General features: G+C 53.4%; 1 protein-coding gene across 11 annotated transcripts in view; it reads left to right on the top strand.

Moving 5' to 3' along the window:
• The window catches only part of DMBT1 (deleted in malignant brain tumors 1), a 55,187-nt gene extending 47,704 nt beyond the window's left edge, over nucleotides 1-7,483 (top strand). For all 11 annotated transcript variants that reach the window (XM_070276118.1, XM_070276130.1, XM_070276104.1 and 8 more), the window contains 3 exons: nucleotides 2,218-2,606; nucleotides 5,105-5,376; nucleotides 6,913-7,483. In XM_070276118.1, coding sequence (XP_070132219.1) covers nucleotides 2,218-2,606; nucleotides 5,105-5,376; nucleotides 6,913-7,079 — 828 coding nt within the window. In that variant the 3' untranslated portion in view covers nucleotides 7,080-7,483. The remainder of the gene's footprint in view (nucleotides 1-2,217; nucleotides 2,607-5,104; nucleotides 5,377-6,912) is intronic.
• The last annotated feature ends 5,651 nt before the right edge of the window (nucleotides 7,484-13,134 follow it).

Here is a 13,134-nt window from a genome sequence, read left to right as displayed (position 1 = left end):
GAAATGGAGGCTTACAAAAGTTAAGCTGCTTGCCCAAGGTCACGTGATCGTGGACTGTGAACATCAGAATTCAAAGACAGGGCGACAAGATCCATAGCCAGAACTTTCCACAGCTCCTCCAGGTGCCCCATTTAGCAGGTGCTGACAAATGGTGGCTGATGGGGCTGAGTAGATGAGGTCTCCCCCAATGACACACTGAGCTTCTTCCTAACTGAGCAGATGTCTGCGAATGAACGTTAATCTACAATCAGAACTGCTTCTCATGATCGAGAAGTAACCCTGTGCTCCACGTGCACTGTTTGGAGTGGATTCAGACTTTAGCTTGACTGTAGAAACCACAGACACATGGGGATTCTAAGAAAACTCTCATGTTCATGTACAGAGTTAAGTGGAAGGCACCTCGGCTCCTCTTTGAAGGAGTAACAACGTGACAACATTTATATGGTTTATTGTGACAACCATTGGCACTCAACTATAAAGTCAAAAATTTTTAAGAATATATAAAGGCAGAAAACACAGTGTACTTACCATGAAGAGATGGAGGACAGAGCCCACTCTGGGTCCTTCCGCGACCTGAGTCCAACGTGCGGGCTCTGGTGCCCCTGCAGGCCAGGCTGGTCCTGCCCCAGGTCTGGGACCTCAGGAACCTCTTTCTGCCCTCAGAAGGGAGAATAGGAAGCCAGTGATCAGAGAGGAGAAGGGAAGGGGACGAGCGGGGCAAAACCACTTTAAGCTACTTGTTATACCTTCTCTTTTCACACGTTTTTCTGGAGGGACAGATTCAGAGTTGGGTTCTGAACTGCAGGTATGCAGTGAACGCCTCTCCAACTCTCCCTGTTCTGGGGGATAATCATGTTTAAGCTGTACAAGTGTGGCCTCAGGAGGGCTTGTCTAACCTCCCAAACGGCCCGGGATCGGGTTTTGCTGCTGACAGTGGACAGGACTAAATGTGACTAAGCGACAAACTGTTTTTTTTTTTAAAGAGTAAGTTTGCCTTACATTTTAGGACTTCTGTGCAGGCCACTATGGTGTGATTTTTGTGCTCGTTCTTACAAAAGCGCCCGTGGCTTGTGGGAACTCGGACCTGGGAACTCGTACTTCCCCTTAGAAGTTTGCTTCTGACTATCATCGCATTTGGGAGGGAAGATTTCCCCCAGTCTCCACCTGGTGATGCCCGCTTGTGTTCACCTCACGTGGGGCCAGATGATCATGATCATAGAGCTTCCTGGGGCCTTGTTCACCTGTGTCTTCTTGGTACTTGGGAGGGCAGCTCCCGGCCCAGTCCTTCATTCGGAACTGCAGTTTTACTGGGCCGCTGTCCCCGAGACCTTTCATCCATTCCTTGGATATTTACTGATGCTGCTGATGCTGTTGCTGATGCTCTACCAAGCCCTTGGAAAAGAGAGAGATGCTTAGACATCACCCTTTCCTTCTGATGCTCACAGACCACCAGGCACAGGTTCCCTCCACAGAAAGGTCACGTACAAGATGGTAGGCACATCCAGCAGCATGGGGGACCGACATTCTCATGAATTTGCTGCCTGGTGAAAGGCACAGTGGCAAATGGCGCCATGGTCCAGGGAGTGAGAAAGCAGAGTGTGACAGGAAGTGCTCAGGTGGCCATGGCCCACCCCCTTGTCCACAGGAGCCTCTGGCGAGGTCCCTGCCCCAGAGGTAGAGACCTGCTGCAGCCTTGACTCCAGATCTCTGTTGCTCCAGCTCCAGCAGCTCCAGACTCCAAGCTGCAGTAGCTACTGACCCAGCCGGCAGCACAGGGAAACTGCTCCCGTCAGCTCCTCCCACAAGGACGGGACTGACTCCTCCCAGCAGCAGTGAGAAGGAAACAGCACAAGCCAGAACGGCCCTGAGCCAAGGGGTCCAAGCTCAGCTGAGTAACAGAAGGGCACGGGGTCATCGAGACACACCCTCTGCCCAGGAGGAGCAGCTCCCAGGAGACCCCAACACCCGGCCACACTGTGGTCCCCCATATGGGGTGGAGGAAGGCGATGAGTGAGAGGAAGGAGTCTTGTTAGTCAGGCGGCAGGCCCCTCCCAGGCCATGGGGCCCTGGCAGCAGGCATGTGCCATCTCCCTGTGGTTCTGGCGGGGTCTGAAGGCTTGTTGAGTCACTTTCCTCTCCTTCTAACCAAAGTCACCAATGAGATCCCCTTAGCAGGTGACATTTGCCTGACTCTGCTCCCCTGCCTGCCTCTCCCAGGTAGATAATGATACCATCACCTATTCCAACGTCCTCAAAGCAGCTGTTTCAAGCGGCATCATCAAGAGGAAGAAGGACCTGCACATTCACGTCAGCTGCAAGATGCTCCAGGACACCTGGGTTGAGACGATGTACATCGCTAATGACACCATCGAGGTCACGGAAATCCAGTATGGCAACTTTGATGTGAACATTTCCTTTTATACATCCTCTTCATTCTCCAATCGTGTGACCAGCAGCCCGTACTATGTGGACCTGGACCAGAATTTGTACCTTCAGGCTGAAATCCTCCATTCCGACACCTCCTTGGACTTGTTTGTGGACACCTGCGTGGCTTCGCCATATTCCAGTGACTTTACGTCTCTGACTTATGACCTAATCCGGAGCGGGTAAGGAGTGTCTTCCTGGGGGGCACTTCAACCTTTGCCTGGTAACTCAAACATGAGTAGCCCAAAGGCTCAAGGAATGTAGGTTTTGGTCCTAGTCGCTCAGTCTTAACCAGTCAAGTTATCGTCTCTGGTTAACACACAGGGAGATGGGAGTCTGGAGAAGTGAATGACTCACCAGTGGTCACCAGTCAGGTTAGCTGTAAACTGGGATTAGACCCCGGGTGACCAAACTCCAGGCAAGCCTTCGTATTCAAAAGACATGCGTGCAGTGGGAAATCATTGCTTTTGGAGCAGATCAAGATTGAGATGCCAGCCCTGCCACACCCTAGCTGTATCACTCCGGGCAGGCAGTTGCACCTCTCTGAGCCCGTTTCTTCGCCCATCACATGAGCATAGTGATGCCCACATCATAGGCTGTCGGGAGGATTCAATGAGAAAGAGTAGATGGGGCCCTGGGCAAAGAGCATGCGCAGCAGGTGGTCCGCAAGGAATGTTGCATCAAAGGCAGCAGAAGGTCCCTTGACCTCCATCAGCTGAGAATGGACGTGCCTAGAGTCCATGGTTCCAACCAAACTCAAGAGATGCAGAGGGGAGGCCAGTAGTGCCAGGCTGGGGTCAGTGGTGCCCAGGTTGGGGTTCTCTACAATTGTTCTGCTTCCCGGATGATGGACTCTGGTGAGTCCTGTCCTCTTCTGAGCTCATGGAGGGGTCCTAGGACCCCGGAGTGTGCACCTCCAGTCCCTTCTCTTTCGTCTCTGTCCATTGGCGTGCGCACCATTTCCTGGCTTACGATTTGACCTTGGCTCCTCAGTAACAATTGCTTCATGCGGAAGTTGTACTGGGAGGGTCAGGGGCTGTGCTAGGAATTAGGGTTGGGAGGTTAAGTGTCACACCTCCCTGGACACTAAAAACAGCGTTTCTTCCCAGGCACAGTTTGAATACGTGCCAATTTGATAAATGGGTATTGAGGCTTGTCTTTTTCACCGTCTATGCAGTCGGTTCAATTCACAGCAGCTCCTTGGCAGCAAAGAAGGGGGAGTAGCTCACTCAACTCCTCTTTCTACAAAGAGTAACAAGGTGATACCTGATTATGTTGAATGATTGAGATGAATTCAAATGAGCGAGTGATTTAGTTCTTCTTTGCTAAAGAATTCTTGTGGGTCAAATTCGGGCACATAAATGCACAGAAGCTGATGGTGTTTTCTGGGTTAGAGGGGGAGGTGCATGTGGGGGAAGATGTGTCCACTGTACCTGGAGCCCAGGGACTCGTTAGCTGCACCTGACCGCCAACCACCTGGATGCCCGTTAGAATGATCTGGAGCTTCAAACAACCCATGCCTGGGCCCCACCTGCACATTCTCTTTATTTGATCTGTGCTGGAGCTCAGGCATCTGTATTTTAAAAATGTCCTGGGGAGATTGTGAAGTGTAGCCTGGGTTGTGCAGCTCTGGCTCACAGACCGCAGACTGATGTGGGTTTGTGGGAAATGCAGTTCCTGCCCAGTGGCCCCTGAGCTTCCCCAACCTTGTTTATGACTGTCCGACCTCCTTGTGGGTCTTTGGGGACTTTCTCTCCCACCTTTGTTGCTAAAGTGAATACTGTGGAAAAAGAACTTGGTATCTGAATGTGAGTTGAGAGCAGAGGAAGGAAGCTCTGGAAGGCAGAAGCAAGACAGCAAGTGGACCCTGGGTCACATCTCCAGGCTAGTCAGGATGCCCGGGCGACACCTGCCATGCATCCCCAAAACTTTCCATGCTGAACCCCATGGGCAGGGTCCTTGCTGTTGTCTTGGCCGCATTGCCTGGAATCTTCCCGTCAGTGCTGCATGCGGTCAGTGTGAGCTCCTTCTCAGCTGGGTGGAGCTGGGAGATGCGCCTTCCCCGTAGCTGAGTAAAATCTCTTTCAGCGGATCCTTAGGTAATGATCCTTGTAGCACCAGCAGAGATGAGGTGCCGGAGGGATTGCGGAGTGCTTGATATGAGGGCCGGGCGTCCTGGAGGGTACCCGGCGCATGAGGAAAGCATAGCTGCCCGGGGTGCAGGGCAGGGGGAGGTGGTCACGAAACAGCCCTGGACAGGGAGGGCACCAGAGACACCAGAGAGCAGTCGAGTGTCTCCCGGCCTGGCCCTGAGACCAGGAAAGGGAAGGAAATGTCATCTTCCTTCCTGCCCCTACTCTGGGCCCTGTCACCTCCTGGACTCACCTGGGCTCCCTGGGGCCATTGAGCACATGGTCACAGAGCACCCGCTGTGCACTGTGGGCCTGCTTGTCTGCGTGGGAACCCTGGGCTGAGTTGCTGCGTTAGGATGCTGCTGACGTCCCAGACCTGCCAGGACGTCCCTGCAGGGCTGACAGCCAGTGTCTGGGCTACGCATTCAGAGGGTGGATCGGAGGGGCAGCGGGGGCCCGGGCCTTGGACTTGCCTGCCTGGGGCATCCGAGTCCTGAAGAGCACAGGGTGCTGGTGAGAGCTCACGGGTGACTCTTCTCTGCTTCCAGGTGTGTGAAGGACGTGACCTATCAAACTTTGCCCCGGCCGTCGCCCCGCGTCGCCCGCTTCAAGTTCAGCTCCTTCCACTTCCTGAACCGCTTCCCCTCCGTGTACCTGCAGTGTAGGATGGTGGCGTGCAGGGCGTACGACTACTCCTCCCGCTGCCACAGGGGCTGTGTGGTGAGGTCCAAGAGGGACGTAGGCTCCTACCAGGAGAAGGTGGACGTCGTCCTGGGCCCCATCCAGCTGCAGGCCCCCAGTGCTGAGAAGAGAAGCCTGGGTAGGTGGCCCTCCTGTCCCACCGCCCAGCAGGGCCCAGGCCTGTGACCCCTGGGGACTCGGGATGTCTCTGTGGGTGTAACGTTCCACCTCAATTTGTGCACCTACTGTGTGCCAGGCATGCTGTGCTACGTTGCGCCATGCGGAGTTGCTTCCGGCCTTCTTCCAAGGGCTCCTGGTCTATGGGGACCCATGTGTGGGGTTTGGGCATGGGAGTTCTGACCTGGGACACAGACACAGCTGTTCCCTTTATCCCCTGGGTCTGAACTCCCAGAACCTCACGCTCCTCACCTGAGAGACAAAAGTGTTAATGCTCACCTCTTAGGACTGTTGAGGGTTACAAAAATGTGTTGGTTAAGTGGCCTCAGCCCCTGCCTGGTACAAGTCACTGGGTGCGATAACCGGTGGTTTTCTTACTGTTGTCATTGTCACCGATATTAACAACATTACTGATAACATTATTGCTCGTGACAATAGCAACAACAAGTTAGGCCCAGGGGTAATGACATCAGGGCGTGGAGGCCGTCGGGACGCTGGCAGGGTTGGTCTATTCTGGCTGCCCGCAGGGCCGTACACTGGACAAACTGCTTCCTTTCCTCCATTGGGACAGGGACCGTGTTTCCTGCTGCGCTGTCTTGTTGTGGGTGTGGGTGAGGAAGTGTTCGCAGAGGGATTCCCGGGATTTCTGGTCCAGGCCGGGGCCAGGTCAACAGACGTGGGGGCCCTGGTGACAGGGGCACGTGTGGGCTAGCAGTAGTTGTCACAAACCCTCCCCTTGGTCACAGGCCTCCATCCCACAGAGCATCCTTGATGGCTCTCTCTCCTTGAGTCCCCAGATCAGTCTATCCTGACGTCCAGATGATCTAGGCTCTTTCCTCGCTCTTCATCCCATGCATGTTTTTTGAAGGCCTATTGAGTTCCAGGTGACAAATTCCTAAACAAACAGAAACAGATCAAAATCCCCGCCCCTGTGGAGCTGACACTGGGCAGGAGGGGATGCAATTCAGAAATGAGTCACATACGTTGATTGTGTGACACCTCTGCTGGGAGTCGGAGCTACAGAGAAGAGGACGGCGGGTGGGTGATGGGTGACAGGGATGCTGCTCGCGTCTCTCCTCTCCCTTCTCTCCCCTCAGCGCTGCAGGAGCTGGTGCCTGGGTACCTCCTGCCTGTGACTCTGCACCCATCTCCCAGCTGGCCTCAGTGCCCCCGCTCTCTCCCCTCCCGTCTATCGGGAGCCTCCATCCAGATTTGACCTCCCAAAGCCCAGCTCTGACTTCCCGCCCCAAAACCTGCTCTGACTCTGTTGGCTGACAAGACAATGAAACCTCCCTGGGTTGACCTTCCACTGCCCTTTGGAGCCTGACCTCAGTTTCCCCTCAGCACTTCTCTCTCCTATTCCTTTTTCCTGTCCCACCAGACAGACAGTTCTGATTTCAATCACGGCCCTGGGACCCCCACCTGACTTGTCCCCCGTCTTTCTCCCCTGGGCCCGTCGTGATGCCGACCCTCTTCTCCTGGTCCCTCTCCTTCCCAGACCTGTCGGTGGCTGACGTGGAGGAGCAAGCCAGCACCCAGGGGAGCTACCACAGTGTTGCCATCTCTGCTGGGGTCTTCCTGGTCGTGGTCCTGGTTGTGGCAGCCTTCATAATGGGGAGGAACACCAGCGCCACCAGTGGCCATCCTTGGAGCTCTAAGATGTGAAGCCAGGAGAACACGCACAGCACTCAGTCATTGACCCCATATACTTCGGTACCCACGACAAAGGAAGAAATGAGTGCCCAGACCTTGGCACCCAGCAGCACCCCACCTCTGTCCACTCTGGCCCAGGCACATGGAGGGGTGGGTTGAGGTGGGGCAAAAAGATGGGAGCAGGTTTCCCAGGAACACAAGTTCGGTGCTGAGACAAAATGTCAGGCAAGCAGGAGCCGGTGTCTAAAATCCTGCATGCAGCTGTGAGCCGAAGTTTCTCTGTAGTAGTAGCAGCCGAGCTTTCTCTGATTGACTTGCTATTCTGATCTTTATAAACCAGCTTCTCAGGCCTGTAGTGTAGATCTTAGCTTTCCCATTTATAGCACAAACTGAATAAAGAGCTTTTTTCTACGCAAGTGTTGATTTGGTCGTTGTTTCTAGTGGCTCACCTAAGCACTGATCCCTTCAAAGTAAGCAGTCGTAGGGTGGGCTGTCACAAGGAATAACAAAGGCCAGGGAGCTCTGCCCTGTGGCTTCCAGAACCTTTTAGGGGATAGATAAAGTGTCCTCCATTGTCCTTGGTATGTTTGGGTTTTCTCCAAAGCAGGAAACACAGGGTGCAGGCTAGAGAAAGACCAGAATGCTAATGGCATTGTGATTTTAAAATTCAAGGTGACTACCTCCATTTCTCCAGGAAGCTGTGCACCTTCTGGTGTTGACATCACATCCAGAACTGTGGGCTGAGGGGTTAGGGAAGAGAATAAACTCCTCAGGGCCCCTAGGATCACCGAGCATTGGACCGGGCCACCAGGAGGCCTGTTCGCATATAGTTTCCAGGGAGCAGTGGATTGACAGGTGACCCCAGGATCTAGCAGAAACAAAGGGATGAGGTGGCTTCCAAAGAGGCAGGGAATTTCCCAGAAAATAGGAGAGAAGCCAGACCCAGGGCCCCTAGGTCAGGCTTGGGAAGAATGGGAGCTTTTGCATATGGCCTTGGCAATGCCAACATTTGCTCCTCTGAGCCAGGCGGAGGACCTGACCCTGGGAGAGGACTGCTAAGATGAGTCTCACTCCAGAGGTGTGCCTTGAGCAGGGTGAGACCCAGCAGGGCAGCAGCTGCAGGGGAGCCCCCAGGACAGGGGCCGGAGATTCCAGCAGAGTTGTGGCCACTGCGGCCAGTTGACTAAGGCTCACCGACAGCCTGGAACACTGGTGAGAAATCTCAGCCTCCACGGGATGCAGGTGACCCCTGAGCCTTGCCAGGAGCGAGGGGCACTGGGGAGATTACCTGTGTCCAGTATCCTTGCCATCATCGCCTGCACTCATCCAGCTCATCCAGGCTGGAAGAAGGAGGAAAGCATTGAGGGTCCCTGTGATGGCAAGTTTGCCCCACAGAGCAGTGACAACACAGTGAAATGTAATCACCAGGCCCGGGATCTGAGCGGATGTGGAGAAGCAGCAATCTGGAGCTGACACGTGGCTTTGAAATATACATCAGAGGAACAAAGCAGCAAGCTGGACATTTAAGAACTGGAAGAATGTCCAGTGCCTGTGAGCCCACACAGGACTCTGACTTCATTCATCCCTTCATTCATTCCATCAGATGCTGGCCCCAAGCCAGGCTCTGTGCTTGGCTCTGGGGATACAGAGAGGGGTTACAAATATCCCTGCCTTTATAAAGGGGAACTTGGTCCCACCAGACTCCGCCTGGAATCTTCTCTCTCATTGGGAAGAACCCCTGCCCCTCAGGAACCAGCCGTCCCTCACAGATGACCACTATGTCCAGGTTGGCTCCTGGCCATGGGCTCCTCTCAAGGGAAGAGATCGTGGCCCTTTCTGAGCACAAGGCCGGGCTCTGAATGTGATGAGTGAACTTGTGGTGACGTGGCCAGCAGGGAACAGGTCAATGTGGACGCTGGGGCTCCAGCAGGGGAGGGCTGGGGCAGACTACAGGGGCACACACAGCACCACCAGGTGGCTCAGGGGAGGAGCATGCAGTGGGTGGGCAGAGCCAAAAGCCATGACAGGTATGCAGGAGGTTGGGTGACAGCCTACTGGGCCCAGGCAGGTGGGTGGCTAATGTGTACAGATGAGTCTGGGAGCAAGAGACAGTGAGGTCCAGGTGAGAGGCAGAGGCAGGAGGCACAGGCATGGGAGACGGGGCTCTGGGTGGAGGCTGTGGGACGAGGCACTGCCCAGGCACAGAGGGATGGGAAAAGCTGGCCGGGCGTGGGAGTAGGGACCCAGCGTCCATCCCCGCCCTACGCAGGGTGGGGCTGACACCAGGCTGCTGCGCTTTCCAGCAGCTGAGACTGTGGTTTAGGGCTGGGATGCTCGACCCTGGCTGCACATGGGGGCGACCTGGGTGGGGGCTTTAAAGCTGCTGCTGCCAGGGCGCACCCAGAACACTTAGATCAGGATCTCTGCGGGTGGGCCTGACCTCGGTGTTTGAAAATCTCCAGGGGGTGCCCATGGAGCCAAGGCGGAGATCCGTGGCTTAGGACCCCTTCAATCCCTCTCAAGAGGCCAGTTTTGCCGGCTCCTGAGAAGGAGCAGGGGAGGGAAGGGTCCCTGCTGTACAGATGGGAGGACTCTGGGGCGGGGCCAAGCCCACTGGCCCTGAGCGCTTCCTAAAGAGGCACTTCCCTTTCGGAATAGCTACTCCACCTGAGCTGTGACAGACTGTCTTATTCCTCCCTAAAGCCCTTCATTTGGCCGACCTCATTGCCTCCACCTGTGCTACCAGTAAGACTACGGCATGGAGGAAATTTGGACTGAGCTTCTCTTCCCAGCCAGACACCTGCCAGGCACCTCAGACATGTGCATCGCAGGCCCCCTGAGAGCTGTGCGGGTCAGGGGTTATCATTCCCTCTGGCAGGGACGGAAACCAGAGCCCAGAGAGGTGACACAGCACAGAACACAGGCACGATCCTGGGTAGGGAGAGGCAGAGCTCGCCCGGATTCCTGTCCGAGGACGCCTAGTGCCAGGTTCTCCTCCCTCCTCTGCCCCCAGCCCCAGGCCCCCAGGAGCCCAGGGGTACCGACTTCACAAAAATATTGCATATCTTACTGCATCCTGCACTCCTGTCTGCAGCTGTACAAGTGTGGAATGCTTGCAGGCGAGGGCCAGGTGCATAAGGAGGGGTTTGTGGGTTGTTGTGACTCCTCCATCTGTCTACAGCCTGGCTGGGCACGGGGACCTCTCACCTTACCTGGTTAAAATGGCAAGATTGTTTTTGGTGTTTTCCTTCCCTTTATCTTTAATGTTTTACCTGAGTGTTTGCTAACCTGTTCTGCTAGATAGCTCCAATGTTCTGATTTTTCTACCTATTCATCTCCTTACTCAGGGCTTTGTAACCCCTTTCTTCCTTTTTTTTTTTTCAGATATGGGGGGCTTCTTGAGGATTTCTTTTATGGGGTGTCTTGTGGCGATGAATTCCCTTAGTTTTTGTTTATCTGGGAAAGTTTTTATTTCTCCATCATATCTTGAAGGATATTTTTGCTGGATAGAGTATTCTTGGTTGAAAGTTTCTGTCTTTCAAAGATTTGAATATGTCATTCCACTCTCTCCTGGCCTGTAATGTTTCTGCTGAGAAATCTGCTGAAAGCCTGATAGGAGTTTCTCTGTAAGTTTTTCTTCTGCCTTGCTGCCCTTAGTATTTTTTCTTTGTCATTTACTTTTGCCAGCTTCAGTACTATATGCCTGGCAGTACATCTTTTTACATTGACATAGTTAGGAGATCTGGTGGTCTTTTTCACGTGGATTTCCATCTCCTTCCCCAGGTTTGGAAAGTTCTCCACTATTATTTTGTTGAACACACTTTCTGCTCCATTTTCCTTCTCTTCTTCCTCTTGAATACCTGTAATCCTTATGTCTCATTTCCTAATTGAGTCAGATATTTCTCAGAGACTTTCTTCATTTCTTTTTAGTCTTAGTTCTCTCTCTTGCTCCATCTGAAACATTTCTATGTTTCTGTCCTCAATGATGCTGATTCGTTCCTCTGATGTTATCAGCTTTACTGTTGAGGGAATCTATATTCTGCTTTATCTCATTCATTGTGTTTTTCATCTCCAATATTTCAGTTTGGTTCTTCTTTATAGTTTCAATCTCTTTTGTGGATTAGCCCCTGAGCTCGTTGAATTATTTATCGGAATTCTCTTCTTAGTCATTGAACTTTTTAATGATAGCTATTTTGATTTCTGTGTCATTTAGGTTATAGATTTCTGTGTCTTCAGGATTGGTTTCTGGGTATACTTGTCATTTTCTTTCTGGTCTGAAGATTTAATACATTTTTTCATACTGCTACATGGCGTGGATTGTGCTTCTGCATTGTGGCAGTATTTGATCGCTGCTTCCACCTTTCGCCACGGGGTGAGGGTCAAGAGCTGAGTATTCTGATCCTGCTGCGATCTGCAGGACAGCTCCCAGGTACTCTGCTGGGGAGCCAGGTGGGATGGAGTGGTGCTTTCTTCCCCTGTGTGATCTCAGGGGCTTCTCATTCTGCCCCCGCTATCTGCTCTCCTGGGGTGTTACCTTAATGCAGACACACCTGTAGTAGCTAGTGCCCTCTGTGAGGTGCTTTACCCTAGGCTGTGAGGGACCTCAGAGATCTATAGTGTTCCCGTGGAGGGATGCTTCTCTCTCCCAGCTTTCCTCATGGAGGCTGCACACACTTCGTGTGTCACTGTCCTTTGGGGATGAAGAGAAGTGTTCTCTTATTTCCCTCCACTTCCTTGAGGGAGGCTGCAGCACCTCCACCTTCCGACGTGTGGCTGCATGAGTCTCCCAGACGTCTTTGGTGTGGTGTAGATGTCCTCTGTTGGATATGAATGTCCTTTTCATTGTATCTTTGAGGGGAGAGTTTATGGGGAGAGCTCACTTCACCAGGATGCTCCCATCACTTCCCCCCTCACTATCCCTGGGATGGGGCTCCTCCAACCTCCCTCCACCTTCAGGACCTGCTCAGAGCCCACTGACTGTCACCTCCTCCCTCAGTGGAATGACAGACACCCCAGATCTCCGTCCTAGTGGCCAGGAGAACAGCAAGCCTGGGTCACATGTGCCTGTTGTCAGCTGTCTCCTTTCTCTTCTTGCGACAAAGCCTGCCTTTCTGCCCCTCCCAGGGGAACAGCACCTCCCCCTCACAATCCCGCCATCCCCCTGTGGACACCAGAGGGCAGCACAGCTCCTCCTCAGGGCCATTTTACTCCTGGGGAACCTGTTACTCTGTTTCTTTTGGGGGCTGGTAGTCTCTATTATAGGAAGCTATTCCATAGTTTCTTGCCCTAATAAAGAACTCCTGTAAAAGCCTGCCATGCTGCCTCTCCCTGTCCTTAAGGCAACAGAATCCTATTTTTATCTCAGACAACAGAGGTGTTGGTAGCTCCCCTTTCACCATGGGCTGAAAGCTAATGTCCAGCAGCCCCTTGAGATCCTACCCCCTAGTTGTGTTCCTGGGTCAATGACCCCTGGAGAGTCTTGCATGGGATTCTGCCCAAGGAGGGGCTCATTACCCAACCGGTTTGAAGGAATCAGGGAGGACTCCAGCTAATCAGGGACAGCCTCTGCTCATGGTCACTTGCTTCTGGGGCCATGGGTTTGACCTCAGAGTCTTCTTTTGATTGATCATGTTTGGCTGGGACACAAGGTGTCAATGTGTGTGCACCTGGAGAGGTGGCCTAGTCTGTGTGTGAAAGCTGATAGAGGCTGTGTGTGCAGCCTGGGTGCAGAGTGTGGCGAGCCAGGCCAGAGGTAGGTTGTGTGTGTGTCAGGTCCACTGCATAGATAGCTAAGCCTGGAATAAGAAATGCACATGCCATGGTTGGATGGAAAAATCTGATGAGTCTGAGAGGGGTGGGAGAATATATTCCAGGCAGAGGAAATAGTGTGAGCCAAGGCATGGAGCTGCTTAAACGGTCTGATGTGTTCATAGATCTCAGTGTGTGAAGGCTCATGACAGAGAGAGGGGCAGAGGGGAGAAGTAATTAGAAGGGATGGGAGGGGGCTGGCCCCGTGGCCGAGTGGTTAAGTTTGCGCGCTCCGCAGCAGGCGGCCCAGTGTTTCGTT

Source organism: Equus caballus, chromosome 1 (genome assembly GCF_041296265.1).
Source record: "Equus caballus isolate H_3958 breed thoroughbred chromosome 1, TB-T2T, whole genome shotgun sequence".
Taxonomy (NCBI): domain Eukaryota; kingdom Metazoa; phylum Chordata; class Mammalia; order Perissodactyla; family Equidae; genus Equus; species Equus caballus.
This window is presented reverse-complemented; position numbering and strand designations above follow the sequence as displayed.